Source organism: Hemiscyllium ocellatum, chromosome 3 (assembly GCF_020745735.1).
Source record: "Hemiscyllium ocellatum isolate sHemOce1 chromosome 3, sHemOce1.pat.X.cur, whole genome shotgun sequence".
Classification (NCBI taxonomy): domain Eukaryota; kingdom Metazoa; phylum Chordata; class Chondrichthyes; order Orectolobiformes; family Hemiscylliidae; genus Hemiscyllium; species Hemiscyllium ocellatum.
Genome location: NC_083403.1, coordinates 98,423,159 through 98,447,056, shown reverse-complemented (window position 1 = coordinate 98,447,056; position 23,898 = coordinate 98,423,159). Strand labels below are relative to the sequence as shown.

General features: G+C 39.7%; 1 protein-coding gene across 6 annotated transcripts in view; it reads left to right on the top strand.

Annotated features, from left to right (window-relative positions):
- The window catches only part of phf3 (PHD finger protein 3), a 165,918-nt gene that overhangs the window by 118,721 nt on the left and 23,299 nt on the right, over window positions 1-23,898 (top strand). For all 6 annotated transcript variants that reach the window (XM_060851968.1, XM_060851959.1, XM_060851986.1 and 3 more), the window contains 7 exons: window positions 2,258-2,414; window positions 9,646-9,762; window positions 13,199-13,327; window positions 13,990-14,134; window positions 16,761-16,962; window positions 17,131-17,278; window positions 18,647-18,736. In XM_060851968.1, coding sequence (XP_060707951.1) covers window positions 2,258-2,414; window positions 9,646-9,762; window positions 13,199-13,327; window positions 13,990-14,134; window positions 16,761-16,962; window positions 17,131-17,278; window positions 18,647-18,736 — 988 coding nt within the window. The remainder of the gene's footprint in view (window positions 1-2,257; window positions 2,415-9,645; window positions 9,763-13,198; window positions 13,328-13,989; window positions 14,135-16,760; window positions 16,963-17,130; window positions 17,279-18,646; window positions 18,737-23,898) is intronic.

Genomic DNA, 23,898 nt, shown 5'->3' with positions numbered 1-23,898 from the left:
CCAGCTAGGCTGGCCTTCCCAGTCAATTCAGGGTTAATTCTAAAATATTATGGTCACTGCCTCCTCAGGGTTTCTTCATCTTAAGCCCCCTTATCAAGTCTGCCTCATTGTACATTACTAAAACTAGAATTGCCTGTTCCCTCATTGGCTCCATCATGAGCTGCTACAAAAAGCCATTTGGTAAACATTCCATAAATTCCTTTCTTGCAATCTACTGCCCACCTGATTTTCCCAGTCCACTTGCATATTGAAATCCCTCATGATCACTGTAACCTTGCTTTTCTTACACTAGTAGATTGAAAAGATGTGTATCTTGCACCCCACATCCTGAGTACTGTTTGGAGGTTTGCACATTACTTCCATTATGATTTTGTTACCTTTGCAGTTCCTCAACTCTATCTGCACAGATTCAGCATCATCTGATCCTAGGTCATGTCTTGTTATTAATGTATTTTTTTCTTACTGATAGGGCAGCCATACCGCCTCTGCCCACCTTATCTTTTTGATAGGGTGTATATCCTTGGATATTTAGCTCCCAATCCTGATCCCTTGCAGCCACTCTGTGATGCCCACCACATCATACTGTCAATTTCAGTCTGCGCCATAAGCTCATTTACCTTATCTGTATGCACACACTATATGAAATATGACGCCTTCAATCCTGAATTTACCTTTCTTATTCTCATTGTCATTCCTTTATCTGGTGTACTTGACGTTTGATTCCTAACCCTTTCCAAACATTCTGATCTATTTTGTGTTCTGGAGGCTTTAATACCCTCCCCTGAGTTTTCCTTTCTGTTCATTTTTTTCCCCATACTTTACCACAGTTAAATCCACCTCCATAGAGGTTAACCTGCTGCTTTGTTTCCCGTTGGCTGTTAGACTACTTGGAATTTTAAACCCTTCCCCTTCCAACTTAAAGTCCCCTTCCCCTCCTGGGTCCCTGGAACTGACACCACCTCTCCCAAGAGTCCCAACAACCCCAGTCCTACTGAAACGGGCATCTCTCCCTCTCCCTCTCCCTCTCCCTAGGACCTGACATCTGCTTCTCTCCCGGGAATGGCCTTCCCCTAGCCTATGCTAAAGACACAATTACTTACCTGGATCCCTCCTCACCTTGTGTCTTGATGTCCTATTTACCTGACACCCTACCATTACACTTATCATGCTACATAACCCTTTTCCAGGAGCTGTCAAAGTGGCTGTCTGTGATCCAAGTGGTTTTAATCTCACAATATGGCACCTGACCACTGTGAAAAAAGGGGCATGGTTTGCACTGCCCATTATCCTGCACTACAAAGATTTGTCTGATTTGAAGTGTATTCTGCATTCCTGACGCAACTCTTGATTGTAATCTATCAGCATTGAAATGTGGAGCTTGCTCTTAATATGTGATTAACATTTTTTGATAAATCTGGTGCAATTATGTGTGTTTCCTGGTTTTAGGTGTAGTAGTACAGTGTACAGAAGCAATGGAATTTGTGCTTATTATTTAAAAATTCTGGTTAGACCTCAGCTCAAGTATTGTGTCCAATCTTGGGTGCCAAACTTCAGGAATGATGTCAAAATATTAAGGAAGGGTACATGCGTCATTTTTCACAAAATCGGGTAATGAGGGATAGAGCTGAAACCCAAACGATACAGATTTCGTTGTACTGCAATTTGTAGAATATCTATCTAACAAGCACCACCTCACCTGACACTGACAGTTTGATTGCTTCTTTCTCTTGAAGATTAAATTAATCTCCAGTTCCTGCCTATCAACCAAGCATTATTAATATTCAATTATTATACAGTGATCATAAATTTAATTGGAATGGTACCAGGCTTGCAAGAGTTATATTGAGAGCGGGATGAGCGGGATTAAAGAAAAAATTGTTGGAGGTGTTCAATGAAAGGTCTTGATAGAGTAAATCAAGAGAAATGTTTCCATTTGAAAGAACTCAAGATCACAGGAAGAAAACAATATGTCGAGGGTTGTTGCATGTGGATTGCACTGCTGAAAACATGGTGACTGTCAATTCAACAACTTTTAAAATAAATTGAAGAGATTAAAGGGGGAATGGTGGGCAATGCTGGAAGATCGGGGAATGGAATTAAATTAGATAGCTCTTTGACACAATGGGTTGAGCAGCCGACAGTGTTGTTTGATTCTATGATTCTCCATGTTAGGTCTCATAAGTAATACAATATTGCCCATTGCTACCTTTACAATTATGGCTATATTAACAATGAAACACATTTTGCTTTTGTTCAGGCGCTCAGAATCGGATTTGAAAGTTCCAGAGGAGCGAGCAACAAAGGTTGCAGCCAGGATTGAAAGAAAACTATTTTCGTTTTATGGAGACACTGATACTAAATATAAAAGCAAATACCGAAGTTTGATGTTTAACCTCAAAGATCCAAAAAATCAAGTATGTAAATAGCAATTATTCCAAAAAAATTGAAAGAGAAAGTTGCTTTATGCTGAATTTTGAGCACTTGTTTGTAAGATTAATATTATGGATTCGAGTTCTTCAAAGTTGACTTTAGGCGTTTGGATTCATGTCAGTTTTATTTTTCTGTTTCCTGTATTACAATGTCTTAAACAGAGGAAATATATTTTGTTTCAGTTTGTGTTGGCAGATATCGTGTGAAATATAGAGTAAGTTATTTATCAGGTGCAATGTGCTTATTAACTAATGCTAATATTAAACTCATCATTTTCACAAGATAATATTGGATGCTATTTCATCCTTAGTCATTCATCCACATAGACCTTCAAAGTGACTTACTGTGAAATTAACTCAATTATTAGATGATTGCCCAGTTACTGTGTTTGAAAGTCCATCCCACTTGTTGATTATCCATTGTAAAAACTATCTTTCTGATACCATTCCTAAATTTGCTTTGAACCCATTTGAAATTTTCTTTCCCAATGACCAGTCTGAAATCCTCTTTCCCATTGACCAAGTCATGCAACATCATTTTTTCCAGATTTGCTATTTTGATACTGTTACCATACAGTTAACTGTCTTGTATTCTGGTAACAGATCACTTATGTTATTCCATTCAAGGCACATTCTTTCCTCAGTCTTATGTCTGCACATGCCCCTCCTGGGTCAGTGAACAAATTCTATTTCCATTTCTTCTGCAGTGTCAGCTACGTTTCAATTAGTAGAACATTTATCCCAGACTTAGAAGATCGCACAGTTACTTAGCAGGTTTATACTCTTGTGAAGTACTGAGAGAATGTGGCATTGTTGGGGATGCCATCGTTTGAATGAGATTTTAAACTGAGACCCTCAGGTGAATGTGAACAATCCCATGGCACTATTTTGAAGGAAGGCAAGGTGGTTATATCTTGTTATGTGGTCAATATTTTTTCTTTGCCACTGAAATAAATTATCTTTTTATTATGTGCAAGTTTGCTCTCACATTTTCAACTTGACCACAGTGATTATATTTCACAAGTACATGGGTGGCTATAAATTGGTGTTAGGATCGCCTGTGAAAAGCATTCTATAAATGCAAGCTTGCTTTTCTTTAATAAAGCAAAATAGCGCGGATGCTGGAAATCTGAAATAAGAACAGAAAGGGTTATAAAATCTCAGCAGATGTGGCAGCAGCTGTCAAGTGAGAAACACAATGTTTCAAGTCACTCTTTGCTTTCTTTACATCACCACCACCAACCCCCCTCCCCAGCATTCCCTCACCATGGTTTGTACTTGTAGATTTCTTTGATTACAGTTCAGTTGGCAAGTATTAAGTGTAATGGAACATGCTTTCCCTATATCTTGATATCCAGTTTTTAGCTACACTTTTACGTGCATGAAGTATCCCAGCTCCAAGATCATATTTTGTATATAGTGTGAACTTTGATCAGTTTTATTTCTTATCAGAAGTGAATAGTTAAGTCTTTTTTTAAATTTGTTTTTAACTTAGAATTACCAATATTTCAAGGGATTTTCTTTACAGAAAATTATGAAAAATTGCACATAAGCTAATGCTGTCTTACTGGTAGTTTTGGTCTGCTGATTTCAAAATGCAGCTTAGAATTACTCGACAGATTCTTGTTTATTGTTGGTTGCAGAGGTTGAGCATAAAGAGAATGCATTTTTGGGTACATGTGGAAGGTTAGGTTTCACAGGATGATTTCTAAAATCAAAGAGAGTGACCTCTATTAGCTTTCAAAATGTGGGTTTGAGGGAGGCATAATGACAATTGGTGTTAACTCATTGTGCAGTTCTGGAGTGGAAGAATGCTAGCACTTGACGTTTTTACTGATACCTCTGGCTATCGCTTAAAAAGCATACTTGGATGTGGGTGCGATCCTAGAATTCGACACTGTTTGCTGTCATGCTGGTTTAGCACAGCACTCTGTGTCACGGCAATCTTTGAGAAGCAATGACGTGGAGGAGTCGGTGTTGGACTGGGTTGGACAAAGGTAGAAATCACACAACACCAAATTATAGTCCAACAGGTTTATTTTGAAGCACTAACTTTTGGGCACTGCTCTTTCAGGTGGTTGTGAAGCAAGACCATAAGACACAGAATTTATCGCACAATATTACAGTGTCATGCAAGTAAAATGATATATTTAACAAGCTTAGATTGTTGTTAAGTCTTCCATTTTTTCATGGGTTACAGGTTTTGGTTCATTAATATGTAGTTCATGAAAGAACTACTTTTAAGTCACATTCTCAAAATAACTTAGTGTATTTTTTTTTAAAAGTGACGTATCAGCTCAGGCAATGCATTCAAAGTGTGAGGTCAGAGTCTGTCTGTATCCCAGTCTTGACTCAGACTAGTTCTATTTCCAAAGTGGAATTTACAAAATATTATATGGATTGACTGTCTATATTGACTGCCTACAGGGTGTGCATTTTTTGAGCGAAATAGAATGTATCTGCAAATGTAATTCTCCAGGATGCAAATGCTACAGGAAGGTCAAAAAGGCAGGCAAGAGAGGAGAAGCATTTTTGATAAGATTTAGCATTACAACTATACTGAGGGAGGATATTCCCGAAAATACATCCAGGGAAGTTATTTGGGTGAAACTGAGAAATAAGAAAGGGATGATCACCTTATTGGAATTGTATTGTAGACCCCCTACTACGCAGAGGGAAATTGAGAAACAAATTTGTAAGAAGGTCTCAGTTATCTATAGGTATAACAGTATAATAGGGTGGTATAAGTATAATGGGGTGGTTATGCTCAGGGATTTTAACTTGCCAAATGTAGACTGAGACTGCCATAGTGTTAAGGGTTTAGATGGAGAGAATTTGTTAAGTGTGTACAAGATTTTTTTTCTGATTCAGTATATAGGTGTACCTACTAAAGAAGGTACAAAGCTTGACCTTCTCTTGGGAAATAAGGCAGGGCAAATGACTGAGGTGTCAGTGGGGGAGCACTTTGGGGCCAGCGACCATAATTCTATTAGTTCTAAAATAGTGATGGAAAAGGATATACCAGATCTAACAGTAGAATTTCTAAATTGGAGAAAGGCCAATTTTGATGGTATTAGGTAAGAACTTTCAAAAGCTGATTGGGGGCAGATGTTTGCAGGTAAAGGGGTGGCTGGAAAATGTGAAGCCTTCAGAAATGAGATAATGGGAGTCCAGAGACGATATATTCCAGTTAAGGTGAAAGAAAAGGCTGCTAGGTACAGTGAATGCTGGATGACTAAAGAAATTGAGAGTTTGGTTAAGAAAAAGAAGGAAGCATATGTCACATATAGACAGGATAGATCAAATGAATCCTTAGAATATAAAGGCAGTAGGAGTATACTAAAGAGGGAAATCAAGAGGGCAAAAAGAGGACGTGAGATAGCTTTGGCAAATAGAGTTAAGGAGAATCCAAAGGGTTTTCACAAATACATTAAGGACAAAAGGGTAACTAGGGAGAGAATAGGGCCCCTCAAAGATCATCGAGGAGAAAGTGAGGTCTGCAGATGCTGGAGATCAGAGCTGAAAATGTGTCGCTGGAAAAGCGCAGCAGGTCAGGCAGCATCCAAGGAACAGGAGATTCGACGTTTCGGGCATAAGCCCTTCTTCAGCCCTTCCTGAAGAAGGGCTTATGCCCGAAACGTCGAATCTCCGGTTCCTTGGATGCTGCCTGACCTGCTGCGCTTTTCCAGCAACACATTTTCACCCCTCAAAGATCAGCAAAGCAGCCTTTGTGTGAAGCTGCAGGAGATGAGGGAGATACTAAACGAGTATTTTGCATCAGTATTTACTGTGGAAAAGGGCCTGGAAGATATAGAATATAGGGAACTAAATGGTGACATCTTGAAAAATGTCCATATTACAGAGGTTGATGTCTTGAAATGCATAAAAGTGAATAAATCCCCAGACCTAATCAGGTCTACCGTAGAATTCTGTGGGAAGCTAGGGAAGTGATGCTGGGCCTCTTGCTGAGATATTTGTATCATCGATCGTCACAGGTGAGATGCCGGAAGACTGGAGGTTGGCTAACGTGGTACCACTGTTTAAGAAGGGTGATAAGGGCAAGCCAGGTGAGCCTGACATTGGTGACGGGCAAGTTGTTGGAGGGAATCCTGAGTGTCAGGATTATATGCATTTGGAAAGGCAAGGACTGATTAGGGATAATCAACATGGCTTTATGCATGGAAAATCATGTCTCACAAACTTGATTGAGTTTTTTAAGAAGTAACAAAGAGGATTGATGAGGGCAGAGCGGTAGATGTGATCTATGTGGACTTCAATAAGGCATTCAACAAGGTTCCCCATGGGAGACTGATTAGCAAGGTTAGATCTCATGGAATACAGGGAGAACTAGCCATTAGGATACAGAACTGGCTCAAAGGTAGAAGACGGAGGGTGGTGGTGGAGGGTTGTTGTTCAGACTGGAGGCCTGTGACCAGTGGAGTGCCACAGGAATCGGTGCTGGGTCCGCTACTTTTCATCATTTATATAAATGTTTTAATTTCAATGTGAGCATAAGAGATATAGTTATGTAAGTTTGCAGATGACAGCCAAATTGGAGGTGTAGTGGACAGCGAAGAGGGTTACCTCAGATTACAACGGATCTTGATCAGATGGGCCAATGGGCTGAGAAGTGGCAGATGGAGTTTAATTTTGATAAATGTGAGCTGCTGCATTTTGGGAAAGCAAATCTTAGAAGGACTTTTACACTTCATGGTAAGGTCCTAGGGAATGTTGCTGAACAAAGAGACCTTGGAGTGCAGGTTCATAGCTCCTTGAAAGTGGAGTCGCAGGTAGATAGGGTAGTGAAGAAGGTGGTTGGTATGCTTTCCTTTATTGGTCAGAGTATTCAGTACTGTAGTTGGGAGGACATTGGTTAGGCCGCTGGTGGAACATTGCGTGTAATTCTGGTCTCCTTCCTATCAGAAGGATGTTGTGAAACTTGAAAGGGTTCAGAAAAGATTAACAAGGATGTTGCTAGGGTTGGAGGATTTGAGCTATGGGGAGAGGTTGAATAGACTGGGGGTGTTTTCCCTGGAGCGTCGGAAGCTGAGGGGTGACTTTATCGAGGTTTACAAAATTATGTGAGGCATGGATTGAATAAATAGACAAAATCTTTTCCCGGGGGTGGGTGAGTCCAGAACTGGAGGGTGAGAGGGGAAAGATATAAAAGAGACCTAAGGTGCGACATTTTCACACAGAGGGTGGTACGTGTATGCAATGAGCTGCCAGAGGAAGTGGTGGAGGCTAGTACAATTGCAACATTTAGGTGGCACTTGGATAGATATATGAATAGGAAGGGTATTGAGGGATATGGGCCAGATGCTGCCAGGTGGGACTAGATTGAATTAGGATATCTGGTCGGCCTGGACGAGTTGGACCAAAGGGTCTGTTTCCGTGCTGTACATCTCTATGACTCTAATGCCAATCAAGTTTAGGTCATGTTCCTTTCATCAATATTAAATAATTAATCATCAGGATAACTTCTAATTAGATAGACGCACCAACAATAATAAAATCTAATTTAGAGCAGTAGTGGCTGATTTTTTAAATAAAAGGTTAATTTTTTTTAAAAAATTATAATTTAAAGTAGTGATGCTGATGCCCTCATGTGCCACATGTCCCTAGCCCTGGACCAGGAAGCCTGGGTTCAAGTCCCACCTGCTCCAAAGGATTGTAATAATTTCTCTGAAGTTGGTTAGGAAAATTACTAAAGTAAAAAACTTGAAGCATAGTCAAATACAAGAAAATAAAAATGTAATTCAAAGCATACAAATACAATATGTGCATAATTAAAACAACTGTTATTTCAGGAAAAATAAAATTTCACAATCTAGGAAAATTTATTCTCCCTTTTAAATCTTTCCCCTTTCGCCCTAAACCTATGCCCTCTAGTTCTGGACTCCCTCAACCCAGGGAAAAGACCTTGTCTATTTTCTCTATCCATGCCCCTCAAAATTTTATAAACCTCTACAAGGTCACCCGTCAGTCTCCAATGCTCCAGGGAAAGCAGCCCCAGCCTATTCAGCCTCTACCTATAGCTCAAACTCTCCAATCCTTATAAATTTACATGAAAGCACCCAAAAATAAAGTCATTAATCTGCTTTAATTCTGTTGGAGGCTGTAAAAATATGTCAGTGAGCTCCTAAGAGCCATTCAAATTGTGTTTCTGTAAGCAATAGGAAGAGGTATGCTAAGACCAACTGATTTTGCTGTCTGTTGTGTTTAACACTCATTAGTGATAGAACAGGTCCTCTGTTACATCTTTTATATTTAAAATATACCAAAGAACTCAATATTAGAAAACTCTTGGATCCACATTCTCCTATGGGAATGCACTCAACAATTTTAAAAAATGTCTTAACAACGTTCCTTGCACCCTTTCTTTTCCAGTTAAAAATCACACAACACCAGGTTTTTATTTTCTTGTATTTTTAACTTTGTACACCCCAGTACAACACCGGCATCTCCAAATCATTTCTTTTCCAGAGTATAGATACTAGACTGGATAGTCTTTCCTCGTAAAGGACACTAAATTTTATGAATCCGTCCTGTAGCCACCTTCTGGACTCCTTCAGTAGCTTGAAATTCTTCCAGTAATAGCAGCCCTGAGTTTCTTACATAATTTACACAGAAACAGCTCTAAAGTTTTTTTTGTGTTTTTCTTAACATTGGACACTTGCTCTGTGACCTCCTTCAGGCAGGAGTTAAATTGGTAAAGTATTATCCTATTTTATATAATGTGCTTTACTTTCTCTGATCTATTTCTTTAAATCTTTGATAGATCTCTGTTATCTTTCTGCACTGCTTCTAACCCCTAACTGTTGTTGAAATGTACTTAAAATGGGGCATTTGTTTGTATGGTTAGAAATGATTTTGGTCTAAGATTTCCTGCTCAGGTAACTATTATAAAGCTGTTTCACAAAGGATCCTGAGGAGAAAGGGAATTGTTAATGAGATATTCAATGTTCCTGGGAAATTTCCATATAGTCCCTTCATGTCATGCCTGTCATATGGTCCCGATTATATTTTCTGTCAGATGTCCAGTCTTTGACAATCTGGACTGGAAGATTATGCCTCTTACTTTGAATGGTCAATAATTCAATTTCTTCATTTAATCGTTCATGTGATTTAAGTACACTTCTTTACTGTGCAAAAAAAGTAATTTGATATTAAATATAGGCTAGAACTTTTATCTGAAAACTATTGAATATTTCAGGTCTTATTCAAGCGAGTCTTAAAGGGTGACATTGTACCTGATCATTTAATTCGTATGAGTCCAGAAGAACTGGCATCCAAGGAATTAGCGGCATGGAGACAAAGAGAGAATAGACATGTAAGATCTGTTTTGGTAGTTGTTTATTTTGATGCATGTTCCCTTTCTAGAAATAATTTGCATTAATTTCTGTACCTGTTATCTCCTGGAGTCATAGAGAGGTGTACAGCCGAGAAATAGGTCCTTCGACCTACTATGTCTATGCCGACCAACAAACGCAACCTACACTAAACCCTGCACTCCATCCATAGCTTATTATGTCCTGACATTTTAAGTGCTCATCTAAGTGCTGCTTAAATTTTGTGGAAGTACATGCCTCCACTATCCTCTCAGGATATATATTTCATATTTCTACCACCTTGTGGATGAAAAAGTCTTCCTCTGATCTACACTAAACCAATTAATCCTTACCATAAACTTGTGTCCACTGGTCTTCCCCACTTCTGCCATGGGGAAAACATTCTTATGATTTACCCTGTCTATGCCTCATATAATTTTGTATCTTTCCATCCGATCCCTCCTCAGCATCCTCTACTGCATCAAAAAAATCCCAACCTATCCAGTCTCTCCTCAAATTTGAGACTTTTTATCCCAGGCAACATCCTGGTGAATCTCCTTTTGAATGCAATTGCATTCTTCTGATTGTGTGGCATCTAGAACTACACACAATATTCCGTCTATGGCCTAAGCAATGTTTTATACACTTGTAACAAGACTTCCTTGCTCCTATATTCTGTGAGAAAATGAGGACGACAGATGTTGGAGATCAGAGCTGAAAATGTGTTGCTGGAAAAGCGCAGCAGATCAGGCAGCATCCAAGGAGCAGGAGAAACGACATTTCGGGCATGAGCTCTTCTTCAGGATTCCTGAAGAAGGGCTCATGCCCGAAATGTCGTTTCTCCTGCTCCTTGGATGCTGCCTGATCTGCTGCGCTTTTCCAGTAACATATTTTTGCTCCTGTATTCTGTGCCATGGCTAATGAAGGCAAGAATCCTTTGTGCCTCCTTCACCACCCTGTCTAGCTTTGCTGATACTTCAGCGATCTGTGGACTTGGGTCCCTTTGTTCCTCAGCACTCCCTAGGGACCTAACATTCATTGTATATATCCTTCCTTTGTTGTGCCTCCAAAACACATCACCTCGCACTTACTAAATTCCCTATCCCATCGCTCTGCTTAACCAGCTGATCAGTATTTGACTGTAGTGTGAGACCATCCTCCTGATTGTAAACAACACCACTAATTTTGTGTCATTTGTAAACTTACTAATTATACCTTCTGCATTCACATTCAAGTCATTAACATGCATATATACAACCAGCAAGGGTTCCAGAATCGATCCCTGTGGAAAACCGTTGATCACAGGCTTCTGATCTCTAAGACAATTGTCCACCATCATACTTTATCCCAGTTGCCAACTTGTCATGTATTCAATGAGCCTCTACCTTTTGTACCAGTCTTCCACTTAGGACCTTGTCAAAATCCATGTAAATCACATAAACCGCGCTACCTTTATCAATATATGTAGTCACTCAGCTAAATTGGCCAGGCAGGATCTCTCTTTTATAAAATTAATGCTAACTATCCGTGATCAATCCCTGCCTTTCCAAGTACAGATTAATCCTGTCCCTCAGATTTTTTTCCATTAATTTCCCTATTACTGATATCAAACTAACTGATCTATAGTAACTGGCTGATCCCTGCTGCTCTTATAAAAGGAGGCATATTTGCTATCTCTAGTCATCTGGCACTTCACCTGTGGCCAGGAAACTACCAAGCATTTCTGTCAAGGCTCAATCAATGCCATGCCCTCCATAGCAACCTGGGATGCATCACATCAGGCCCTGGGGATTTATGTACCTTTTTGCCTCCTAAAACATATTGCCTCCTTATTAATGTTAACATGTTCTAGAACCTTACCATCCCAACTGAAATTCCTGGCTGCAATGTCTTTCTCATGTGAATGCCATTTAGAAATAATCATTTAAGACCTCACCCATGTCAAATGGATTCATGCGCAGATTGTCCCTTTAGTATATAATAGGTTCCATTCTTTCCCTAGTAATTCTCTTACTTTAATCTTCTTTGAAAATTCCTTGGAATTTTCCTAAATTCTGTATGCCAAAGATAATTTGTGGCCCCTCTGTGCCCTCCTAATTTGCTTCTTAAGCAACCTATTATGAACTAAGCCAGACCCCCTCAAAATATTTCAAGAAGATAGCCTCAACCCTAACTACTTATTTTAAAGGCAGATGTGTGGTGGATATTTCAGGTGTGATGCAGTGGGGAGGTGATGGCCTAGTGGTATTATCATTGGACTGTTAATCCAGAGACTCAGGTCATGTTCTGGGAACCCGGGTTCGAATCCTGCCATGGTAGATGGTAGAATTTGAATTCGACGAAAATCTGGAATTAGGAGTCTAACGCTGACCATGAATCTAGTGTCGATTGTCGGAAAAACCCACCTCGTTCACTAATATCTTTAGGGAAGAATCCTTACCTCATCTGGCCTACGTATGACTGCAGACCCAAAGCAATGTGATGGGCAATAAATGCTGGCCTAGCCAATGGCGTCTTCAACCCATGCATGAATTTAAAAAAAACAAACACACCCCTTGGTAAAATTCAAAACGCAGGTTCTTACAGGCAGGAGAAATTTCAGAGAAAGAGGTCAGTCAAGAATCATCTGCTGAAGCATGGGACCCTTCTATGGACTGTACCAGCTTCTCACTGTTACAACTAACAAAAAATTAGAAAAAGCCTGAATGGACCACTCAACTGCCATTGTTAAACTAGGCTCTTCCCAGACATTTCGGCCCCTCTGTCTTTACAGCCTCCCAAAAGAAATCCCAAGGACAAAATAACCTTGTTAAAGTAATAACATCGTCACAAAACCCCTGCATATTCTATACTTCTGAAGAGCCTTCCCTGTTTTTAATGTGTTGCACCTAACATAACCGTCGTTCTTTTTCTTTTAAAAACTGTGGATATCCCTTGACACCCAGGGTTCCCTAAACTTGCTGCCCTTGTCCTTCATTTTAGAGGAACATGCTGGCCCTGAATTCTAATTGTGCGACTTTTAAAAGTCTCCCACTTCCCAAATGTAAACTTACCTGCAAGTAGTTGCTTCTAGTCAGTTTGCCACATCCTGTCTAATGATATTGAAATTCAACTTTTCCCCAATTTTGGCACTTCTGCAGCGTCCTTATCCCTTTCTATAATGACTTTGAAATGTATAGCCACTATAACATAAATGCTTGCCCACAGAAACTTTAGTGGCTTGACCAGCTTCATTCCCTAGGGTGAGGACACTGACACAAAAGATTTTCCTGGATGCACTTTAAAAATGTCATCCTTGTCTAATTGTTTCACAGTAGGGCAGTCTCATTTAATGTTAATAAAAATCATTTGGACAGCATGTAGGTTGACAGATTATGTATTCATAAGTTTTTCTTTTCATTTTCATGTGTAACGGAAATATTCTTGTTTTACGCACAGACGATTGAAATGATAGAAAAGGAACAAAGGGAAGTTGAAAGACGACCAATTACGAAAATAACTCACAAAGGAGAAATAGAAATTGAAAGTGAAGCACCAATAAAGGAATCTGAGACAGTAATTACAGAGGTAAATGAAAAACACGATCAAGTAAAATACTTTGGAAAGATTGTCAATATTTTATGTAAAATCAGATATAGTAAATACCTTGGCTGTTTCATGTGTATTGACTAATTTATGCATTTGGCCATTGTGTTACAGCCAAGGTTTCTGTTGCTAAAGCATCTTATGACATAGATTAATTCCAGCGTTTACAGCAGTAATATAAGAAGATAAAGAAACATGTTAGCCTAGATAAAGTATTCAGATTGTACTAACGCTTTGTGGTTAAAATTTAAGCATGGAGGTCACCCTTCCTATTGTCTATCCATTAAAATTAATGGATGGAAAACCATGTGAAACACTTGAATCTTGTATCGTGGCATCATTTCATAAAACCTGCCTTCATTCCACAAGTGGTCATGATTTTTCACTTTTGTAAGCTATTTTTTTTTCTTTGTGCTCAGTTATTGACAATTTATGAACAATGTCTTCATTGGAATCTGTCCTCCACATCTGTTTTGAATTTATTGAACAATTTAAAGGAAATTATATTTTCAATTAGATTTTAACCAAATATATTTAAATAAACTAGTCATTTTTTAATTGAACCTATAACCTAGTGCATAAAGAACTGATGCATGATCCATATTTTCAAATAAAGTGGAAATTTTCATTGTGATCTCTATTAGGGGGCTGAACTAAAACCTATAGAGCCAAAATCTGTAGTTGAGAAATGGGAAGAAACTGAAGAAGAAACATCAACAGATATGACAGAGGACACTACTTGTCAGCACAAGAAACATCTCTTTGACTTAAATTGCAAAATTTGTACAGGTAATGGACATGCAAATTGATTTAGGGTTATGTGTGGAAAAGAAGAGTTCTTGTAGTGCAATAGTTGTGTCCCTCCATTTGAGCTAGATGGCTCAGATTACAATTCCACCTGCTCCAGAGGTGTTCAGCAAGTTGATTAGAAGATACCTATAACATACATAAATGACTGGAAAAGATATTATAATGGCAAATTTATTTTAAAATTAATTATATCATAGAACGATGACAGCATGGGGTTGGGGTAGGGGGTGGTCATTTGAAAAATCATAATGTAATCCAGCAGAGTCAACTTAGTTCAATGAAAGGAAAGTGGAGTCTGAATTTTTTTTTTTAGGTAATCTCCACCGGAGTGAGTAGAGACGAATCAGTAGATGTGTTGTATTTAGACTTCCAGAAGGTATTTGACAAGGTACTTCACAAAAGGTCAAGTCATATATTAGAGGTAGTGCCATTGATAAAGAATTGGATATTGAGTAGGAAGCAGTGATTGGAGATATGGGGTCCTTTTCAGGTTGGCAACCAGTACTGGGACAGTGACTGATTGTAACACTATATATTTATGAATGACTTGGAGGAAAGAAGTGAATGAACTATAGCCAGATTGGCCGATGACACAAAAAATAGGTGAAAGGGCAACTGCAAGAAAGATTGTATATAGAGTGATATTTGCAGGTTAAGTAAATGGGCAAAAAGCAGATGGAACATAATGTGGAAAAATATGAAGTTAATTTTGGAGAGGAGAACAAAAGAACAGCATTATTTAAGTGAAGAAAAACTGCAGAAAGCTGCAACACAAAGGGAGTGGGGTCATTTGTGCATGAAGCACAGAAAGCTAGCGCACGAATGTATCAGGTAATTAGGAAGGTTAATGGAATGTTGCCTCTTTATTCAAGGAAGTTTCAGTATGATTAGGGAAGTCTTACTGCAACTGTATAAGCTATTGTTGAGACCACATCTGGAGTACTCAGCAGTTTCAATTCCCTTATTTAAGGGCATTAAGGTGAGAGGAGAAAGTTTCAAGAAAGTTTGAGGCAATTTAGAGGAGGTTCATTGGAATGATCCCTGGTTGGAGAGGTTATCTTATGAGCAAATGCTAACCAGGTTTGGACTGTACTCGAGTTTAGAAGAATGAATAAAGCTCTGATCGAAATATATGGGATTCTTAAAGATCTGGACATGATACATGCTGAGAGGATATTTCTCCTCATGGGAGGGTCTCAGCCAAGAGGGCGTAGTTTCAGAATAATGGGTACCAATTTAAGACTGAACAGAGGAGGAATTTCTTTTGAGGATTGAGAATCTTTAGAGCTCCTTGCAACAGAGAGCCTGGGAGTGTGCGGTGGGAGTGGAGGGAGGGATCTGAGTCTTTAAAGCTGAGATAAATTTTGATCAGCAGGGGAATCATGGGTTATGATGAGAGTTAACATGAGGAATTTTGGATTAGCTGTGATCCTGATAAATGGTGAAACAGCCTCAGTGGGCCATATGGCATATTCCTGCTCCACTTTCTTATAGTCTTAAACATTGGAAACTGTATTACAAAATTGTTTAGCTTTTAAGGCACTTAAGCTCCTGGCAAAATTAACAACTTTAAGTTTAAGCTGTCAGTGTGCCTGACCTTGCACGTTCCTTGATTTAGAGTCATGCAGCATTGAAACAGACCTTTCGGTCCAAATAGCCCATGCTGACTATGTTCTCAAAACAAACTCGTCCCACTTGCCTGCATTTGGCCCATATCCCTCTAAACCTTTCCAATTCATTTACTTGTCTAATTGTCTTTTTAAATGTTGTAACTGTACCTACATCTATTGCTTCCTCTGGCAGTTCATTCCACTGTGTTTAAAAAAAAGTCGCCCCCTTCTTGAAACTTTCTCCTTTCACCTTAAAAATAAGCCCCCCAGTTTTGAACTCTCCCACCCTGGGGAAAAGACCCCTGCTATTCACTTTATCTATTGGCCTCATGATTTTATAAACCTCGAGAAGGTCACCTTTCAACCTCATATGCTGCAGTGAGAAAAGTCTCAGCCTATCTAGCCTATTTTTATAACTCAAACCCTCTCTTCCTGGCAGCATCTTGGTAAAACTTTTCTAAACCTTCTCCAATTTAATAATGTCCTTCCTACACTAGGGCGACCAGAAATTCACACAGTACTCCGGAAGAGACATCACCAACATCCTGTACAATCTCAACACGATGTCCCAACTCCTGTACTTAAAGGTTTGAGCAATGCAGCCATGTGTGCTAAATGCCATCTTAACCATCCTGTGATGCAAATTTCAAGGAATGATGTATCTGAGCCCCTAAGTGTCTCTATTCTACAACACTACCGGAACCCTGCCAATAAGTGCTAAGTCCTGCCCTTGTTTGTTTTGCCCAAATGTTATACCTCACATTTATCCAAATTAAACTCCATCTGCCATTCCTCAGCCTTCATTGACTCAATTGATCAAGATCTCTTTGTAATCTTAGATAAACTTCTTCAATGTCCATTATACCACCAATTTTGGTGTCATCTACAAACTTACGAATCATGCCTCCTGTGTTCTCATCCAAATTGTTTATCGATTAGTTTTAAAAACAGTATGACTTGCATTGGGATTCGTTATAATACGATTTTATTTTCAGGTCGAATGGCTCCACCCACCGAGGAACTGCCTCTGCCAAAAGCCAAAGTGGCAACAAGTGTCATGCGACGTCAGTCAGATGTTGATGCTGAAATGGCTTTTTTGGCCGATGCTCTTTCCTCTGCTTCCAGCATTCTCTCCTTTGATGCAACAATGGAAGAGAGACCTGAATCACCACAGCTAGCAACTTCCTCTGTGACAAGGTAGAAACATCTATTTGAGATTACACTCTACTATTCTCAATATATGCATAATTGTTGTTCAGAAGAGCATGCCACATGAGAAACTATAACTTGATATTTGGTTTAATGTAGAAATAAGATTAGCTTTAGAGAGTTAATTTTTGGGTTTTTATTTTGTTTTATATTCAGGTCAGATGCATATGATATCACAGAAGATGAATCAAGGTTTCTAGCTCGATTAGATTCTCTCTGGAAAGGATTTATCAACATGCCCAGCGTAGCAAAGTTTGTTACCAAAGCTTATCCTGTCTCTGGCTCAGCTGAACACTTAACAGAGGTACTGTTCTCATCTTGTGTCATTTTAATTTTAGTAGTACAGTTAACATGTTGTTTTGCAATATTTCAAAGTATGTGCATATTCATTGTTCGCAAATCATTGTGTTGCTTTGTCCAACTTTATTGTTTTGTTTTGTCTAACATTTATTGAAATGGCTTTCAGTTTCGTAATTATAAAATGAAAACTCAAGTTAAATTTTACTTTCAGAATGATGAATAGTAGATACAACTTGTAACAGCAAAGCTATAGTCATTGCATTTTTCATCAGTTTTTGCTGTTTAGAAGGTGATAACCAATTGCTGAAGTGCAGGTGAGAGGTGGCATTTGTCCATATGTGCCTCACTGTTAGGCCATGTGAGAGTTCCAATGATGAAGACTGTTTGGAGGGGTTGAGGGTCATTATAGCTAAAACCGATCCTTTTCATCTCCAATTTATGGAACTTATTGAAGATGTGGACCCATTTTGGCATTTGAAAATTGCTGTGGTGGGATGAATCTATTACAGTTGTGGAATCAGTGGGAGGAGTAGGGGAGGTGTTGAGGGACCAGTGACACTAAGGATTATGGAGGAAGGAGGCAAAACCTGTGATGTTGGCAGCGATACTGTTTCATACGTATTTTAAGCAAAAAGCATCTCCTTTTCGTGGAGATTTTTCAAGACAATAATCAGACCTCAAGAATTATGAGGGGCATGGATAGGATAAATAGACAAAGTCTTTTCCCTGGGTTGGGGGGGTCGGAGCTGGAGGGCATGGGTTTGGGGTGAGAGGAGAAGGATATAAAAGAGACCTTGGGGCGGTGGCTTTTTCACGCAGGGGGTTGTGCGTGTGTGGAGTGGTCTGCCAGGGGAAGTGGTGAAGGTTGGTACAGTTGCAACATTTAAAGGGCATTTGGATCGCTATATGAATGGGAGGGGTTTGGAGGGATATAGGCCGGGTGCTGGTAGGTGGGGCTAGATTGGGTTAGGATACCTGGTCGGCATGGACGTGTTGGATCAAAGGGTCTGTTTCCGTGCTGTATATCTCTATGACTCTAATTGGCCTACTAGCCCACACATACTATTAAAAAAGCTGTGAAAAGTTAAAGGATCAACACAGCTTTTCAGCACTTAGTAGGAGCTCCAAGGAAACCAGAGCTGTCCCACAGCTCATGACTCCAAGCTTTTGGCCAATGACCCCATCAAAGCTTGTAGCTCACAGTTTAGGAAGCTCTGTTCTAGTGACTGGCGAATATTGTAATTTCTGGAAGAGAGAACTGTTGTAGGAGCAAAAGGGGACTACAGGGGTGTAGAGAATAAATAAATTTGAACGTTACTATATCCTTCATACGTTGTTTAATAATACACTATAACATCTTCCTTTCCGAAAGGATTTACCAGATACCATACAAGTCGGAGGTAGGATTCCTCCCCAGATGGTTTGGGATTATGTGGACAAGATAAAAGCTTCAGGAACTAAGGTATGCTTTGAAAATGGAGTTGAATGGTGCAGGCTGGAATGTAATTGTCTAAAATGTTAAGAAGTGTGGGTTCTATGGATTATGTATCAATGTATTAGTTGATATCTCCTTTAACAGTTTGCTAGTATATAAACGTTTAGAAGGGTGGATTTATGAATCAGTGCTCAAGTTTTGGAATTTGGATAATTATGCTGGATGACAAATTGGATAGGATACACTGGCTTCTACATCTGAACTTCTTAATATACTCTTGCATCACAAAAGCTCATACACAAAATCTACTGAGTGTATTACTGTTTTGATCGCAGCTGATGCTAGTACTGGACCGGCCAGATTCCAATCTGAAATCTAGATGGATAGACTATATTTTTACACTTAATGAGGTGATCTTTCACTGAAACACAAGCACGCAATGCCGTAGATCTGCATTCAAAAATGAAACAAAAGTTTGTTATCCAAAATAAAACAAAATAGAATTTGCATGTCATACCATTTGAAAGATTTTGAAACCCACAGTAAAAATACACTATAAACAGAGTTTAGATTAGATTAGATTACTTACAGTGTAGAAACAGGCCCTTTGGACCAACAAGTCCACACCGACCCGCCGAAGCACAACCCACTCATACCCCTACATTTACCCCTTACTCCTAACACTATGGGCAATTTAGCATGGCCAATTCACCTGACCCGCACATCTTTGGACTGTGGGAGGAAACTGGAGCACCCAGAGGAAACCCACGCAGACATGGGGAGAATGTGCAAACTCCACACAGTCAGTCGCCTGAGGCAGGAATTGAACCCGGGTCTCTGGCGCTGTGAGGCAGCAGTGCTAACCACTGTGCCACCGTGCCGCCCACAAAGAGCAGGGAAGTTATGTTGGATGTGTATAAGTTGCTGGTCAGGTCACAGATAGAGTTGTGTGTGTAGTCTCCAAGCCACAATATAGGAGGTATGTGATAGCATTGTAGAGATTATAGGGGAGATTTGCCAGGATAGTGCCTGGGCTGGGGAGTTTTAGTTTTGAAGAGACATTCGATAGTTTGGGATTGTTTTCCTCGGAGCAGAGGAGACTGAAGGAAGACATGATTGAGATGTATAGAATTATCAGGCTGCATAGATAGGTAGCTATGACAAAACTATCAATAGGCAGAGGGAATGCACGTAACACAAGGGACAGGAGGTTTACAGGAGATATGAGGTGAACCTTTTTCATCCAAAGAGTAGTTGAAATCTGGAACTTGCTACCTGAAAGGGTGGTAAATGTGGAAACCCTCCATGTTTAAGAAGTAATTAGACTTGCTGTTGAAATACAGAATATACAAGGCTATGGGCTATGTGTAGGGAAATGAAATTAGAATAGTTGTGTGCTAGTTTTGACTGCCACAAATTTGATTGGCTGAAAGGCCTTTTTTTTATTCTGTAGGCCTCTGACTCTAACTAACTTTGTCTGCCATGTCTATAGGGTTAGACTTAATTGTTCCTTTCAATTCCCAGACTTACGGATTTGTCACCTTCTTGAGTATTCACATTGCTGAGCTTGGCCTTTCTCAACTTTGAATAATCCCTTTAGGGTCCTATCAAACACTTCTGGTGCTGAACTTTCAACCTATAACCCTACCACAGAAGTAACCTATTTACTAAATTTCTGAACTAAGTCCTTTCTCTGAAGAGGAACTTTTACACATCCACTTTCAATCAGATGTTTTGTGAACTCCAAGCAAGAGGCTTTCCAAGCTATGGATGTTTTCCCCAAAACAAGAAAAGTTGATTTCTGATCCATCTAACGTAAAACAGCCTAATGCTATTCAATGTTTACTTTATTCATTCAGAAAACCTTTCCACTACAAACACTTGAATTCCAGGAATTATCCTTCTCGTTCTGATTTTAAAAAATTTCATGGCTGCAGAAATTAAACCTCTGATTCATACAGACTAAAACTTAAATGCTACTACTTCAAAATGCAAAATAAAATATATTATTTATAACTCTTCTAATCTCACTTTGGAAGCCAAATATCTAGGTTAACCAAGAGCAAGATTCTCTAATTTCTGCTTCTGCTGCATAGACTTTTGAGCTCCATACATGGCAGTTAGTTCTGCAAGCAGAAGTCAGCATGCCAACCAACATGTGTAGAGTCTGCTCACCTTAGGAAATATTGATCAGGAGATAACACTAAATTATAAGTCAGCATTGAGGCTAATGTTATTAATTATGGAAGCAAAACAGCTGCGGTTTAAGAATACTAACAGCACTCAGCAAGTTGAATTCCAATTTTTAAAAGTGCGCTGGTTTATTGTTTACTATAAAATCCAAGAAGAAATTTAAACCTATCATTGGATAACTATTTTTGATTCTAGTGAGCTCTAGGCATATGGCATAATGTGAGAAGGGACTATAATATAGCGAACTGCCCCCATGTGCAAATTCCTAGTAAACAAGTTATTCTGAATTTTTTTACTGCATTAAACAGGCGAGATCAAATCGTTTGCAGAACAATTCTTTTTAAACAAATGGTGAAATTATAGTGTTATACAATGTATTTGTGCTCTGTAAAGAATTGCTGGATGTAAGTTTTGGAAAACAATTGCCATAGAGTTTTTCAGTTTCCAGCCACTCGGAATATTATGTCAATGATAGTAAATAGCAGTTTTTCCCCATTGTGCTTTTACAACATCTGCCTCAAATCTGAGACCCTGTCTAAGCATGAGGTCCTGGACCTTGGAAATATGCCTGTTTGCCTGCTTATGGACATGGACAGTTCTGCTCACTGGAGTAAGCATTTTCTTGAATACAAGACTAGACCATTGCATGGTGGTTAGAAGTGAGAAACTATGTTGCTACGCTCCTGGAGGAACACAGAAACCAGACTGGATAATAGTGAAGAGTCTTCTTTACCAAAGTACAATGCTCAAGCAAATGATTTTCATTTTTGACAATCCAGTGGTCTTTTAAGATCACCATTACTGGCGCTGTAATTTTGGTTCCAGTTTTTTTAAAAAACTGTGTTTATATTTCATAATTGTCATATCTGGTACATTTTTCTCGGCCTCTAGAATACTGGGCAAAAGACATCACTGCTTTGGCACACTTTAGTTCATCCCTGAGGTTTGAGATCAAATCTGTATACTTGACTTCCAATCTTATTGGTTCAAATATTCAGTATGGAAGTGTGAAACCAATTTTGAGTGAATATGACAAAAAACTGCAGGCTATTGGGCATAAAATGGTACCAGATGAATGATGTCATTCAATGACGATGCTGAATGTTTGGCCAATGAAATGAAGCAAATAATTCGACACTTTTGCAGATACAGTGACATTGCAGACTTTACCTGATCCAGGAGAGCTAACACTAAAAAGATGGAAAGGGTAGTTATGCATCTTTTCTGTTCTCAGGAGAACCACTCTCCAAACAGAGTTTGACCATTCCATTGTAACTTCAGTTTTAATTCTTAATTACTTATTGATATTCATATCTTTTTCAACGCTTTCCTACAGCATCAAATCAAGCTAAGCACATGGGCCAGATGGCCTTGTTGAAATCTCAACCAAATATAGTATGGGAAGGCGATAGGTGGATGCAGATGGGGGGTTCCGGGGAGAGGAGTGATAGGTTGGGAGGGGGGATCGAGTGGATAGGTGCAAAGGAAGATGGACAGGTCAACCATATGGCATCAACATCGATTTCACCAGTTTCTTCATCTCCCCTCCTCCCTCACTGCCTCTTCCAAGATCGAACCCTCCAATTCTACACTGTCCTACCTGTCCATCTTCTTCCCACATATCCATTCTCTCCACCCTCACTCTGTTGCCCCCATCCTCACTCTGTTGCTCGCCTTCCTCTCTCCCTCTCACTCCTCTCTCTCACCCCTTTTCTCTCTCTTTCTCTCTCTCTCTCTCGCTCTCTCTCTATCCCTCTCACTCTTCCCACCCCCACCCATCTTTCTCTCTCTTTTCCCCATTTCTTTCTCCTCCCCATCTCTCTCTCTTACTGTCTTTCACTGTGTCTCACCCCCCTTGTCCCCTCTAGGTGCACCGGCTCTCTGTCTCTCTCTCTCTCTCTCTCTCTCTCTCTCTCCCACCCCTCCCCACATCTCCCCCCAATCCCTCTTCCCCCACACCCGTGTCCCTTACCTCTCATCTCCCCGCGCGCGCCCGCCCCCCCCCCCCCACATTATTACCTGCAACAATCTTTGGCACTGTCCACAACTCCACCGATCCTCGTGTCATTCACAAATTTGCCAACCCATCCTTCTACGCCCTCATCCAGGTAGTGTATAAAAATGGCAAACAGCAGTCGACCCAAGACACATCCTTGCGGTACACCTCTAGTACCTGAACTTCAGGAACTCCATTTCCTATTAACTAACACCCTTTTCTTTGACCTAGCCAATTTCTGATCCAAACCTCTAAATCACTCTCAATCCCATGCCTCTGTATTTTGTGCAATAGCGTGCCATGGGGAACCTAATCAAATGGCTGACTGAAAACCACGTACACCACATCAACTGTTTTACCCTCATCCACCTGTTTGGTCACTTCCTCAAAGAGCTTGAATAAGGTTTGTGAGGCATGATCTAACCTTCACAAAATCGTGTTGACTATCCCTAATCAGCTTATTCCTTTCTAGATGATTATAAATCCTACCAGTTATGACCTTTTCCAACACTTTACCCATAACCAAAGTAAAGCTCGCTGGTCTGTAATTACCATGGTTGTCTCACCTCTACTACTTGAACAAGGGTACAACATTTGCTATCCTTCAGTCTTCTGGCACTATTCCTGTATTCAATGACGACATAAAAATCAAAGTCAAAGGCTCTGCATTCTCCTCCCTGGCTTCTCAGAGAATCCTAGGGTAAATCCCATCAGGCCCAGGGAACTCATCTATTTTCACACTTTCCAGAATTGCTAAAACCTTCTCCATGTGAACCTCAGTCCCGTCTAATCTAGTAGCCTGTATCTCCGTATTCTCCATGACAACATTTTCTTTTTCCAGTGTGAATACCAATGAAAAATATTCATTTGTGCTTCCCTTATCTCCTTGGACTTCACGTACAACCTCCCACTACTGTCTTTGATTGGCCCTAATCTTACTCTGGTCATTCTTTTATTCCTGATATGCCTATAGAAAGCTTTAGCATTTTCCTTGATTCTG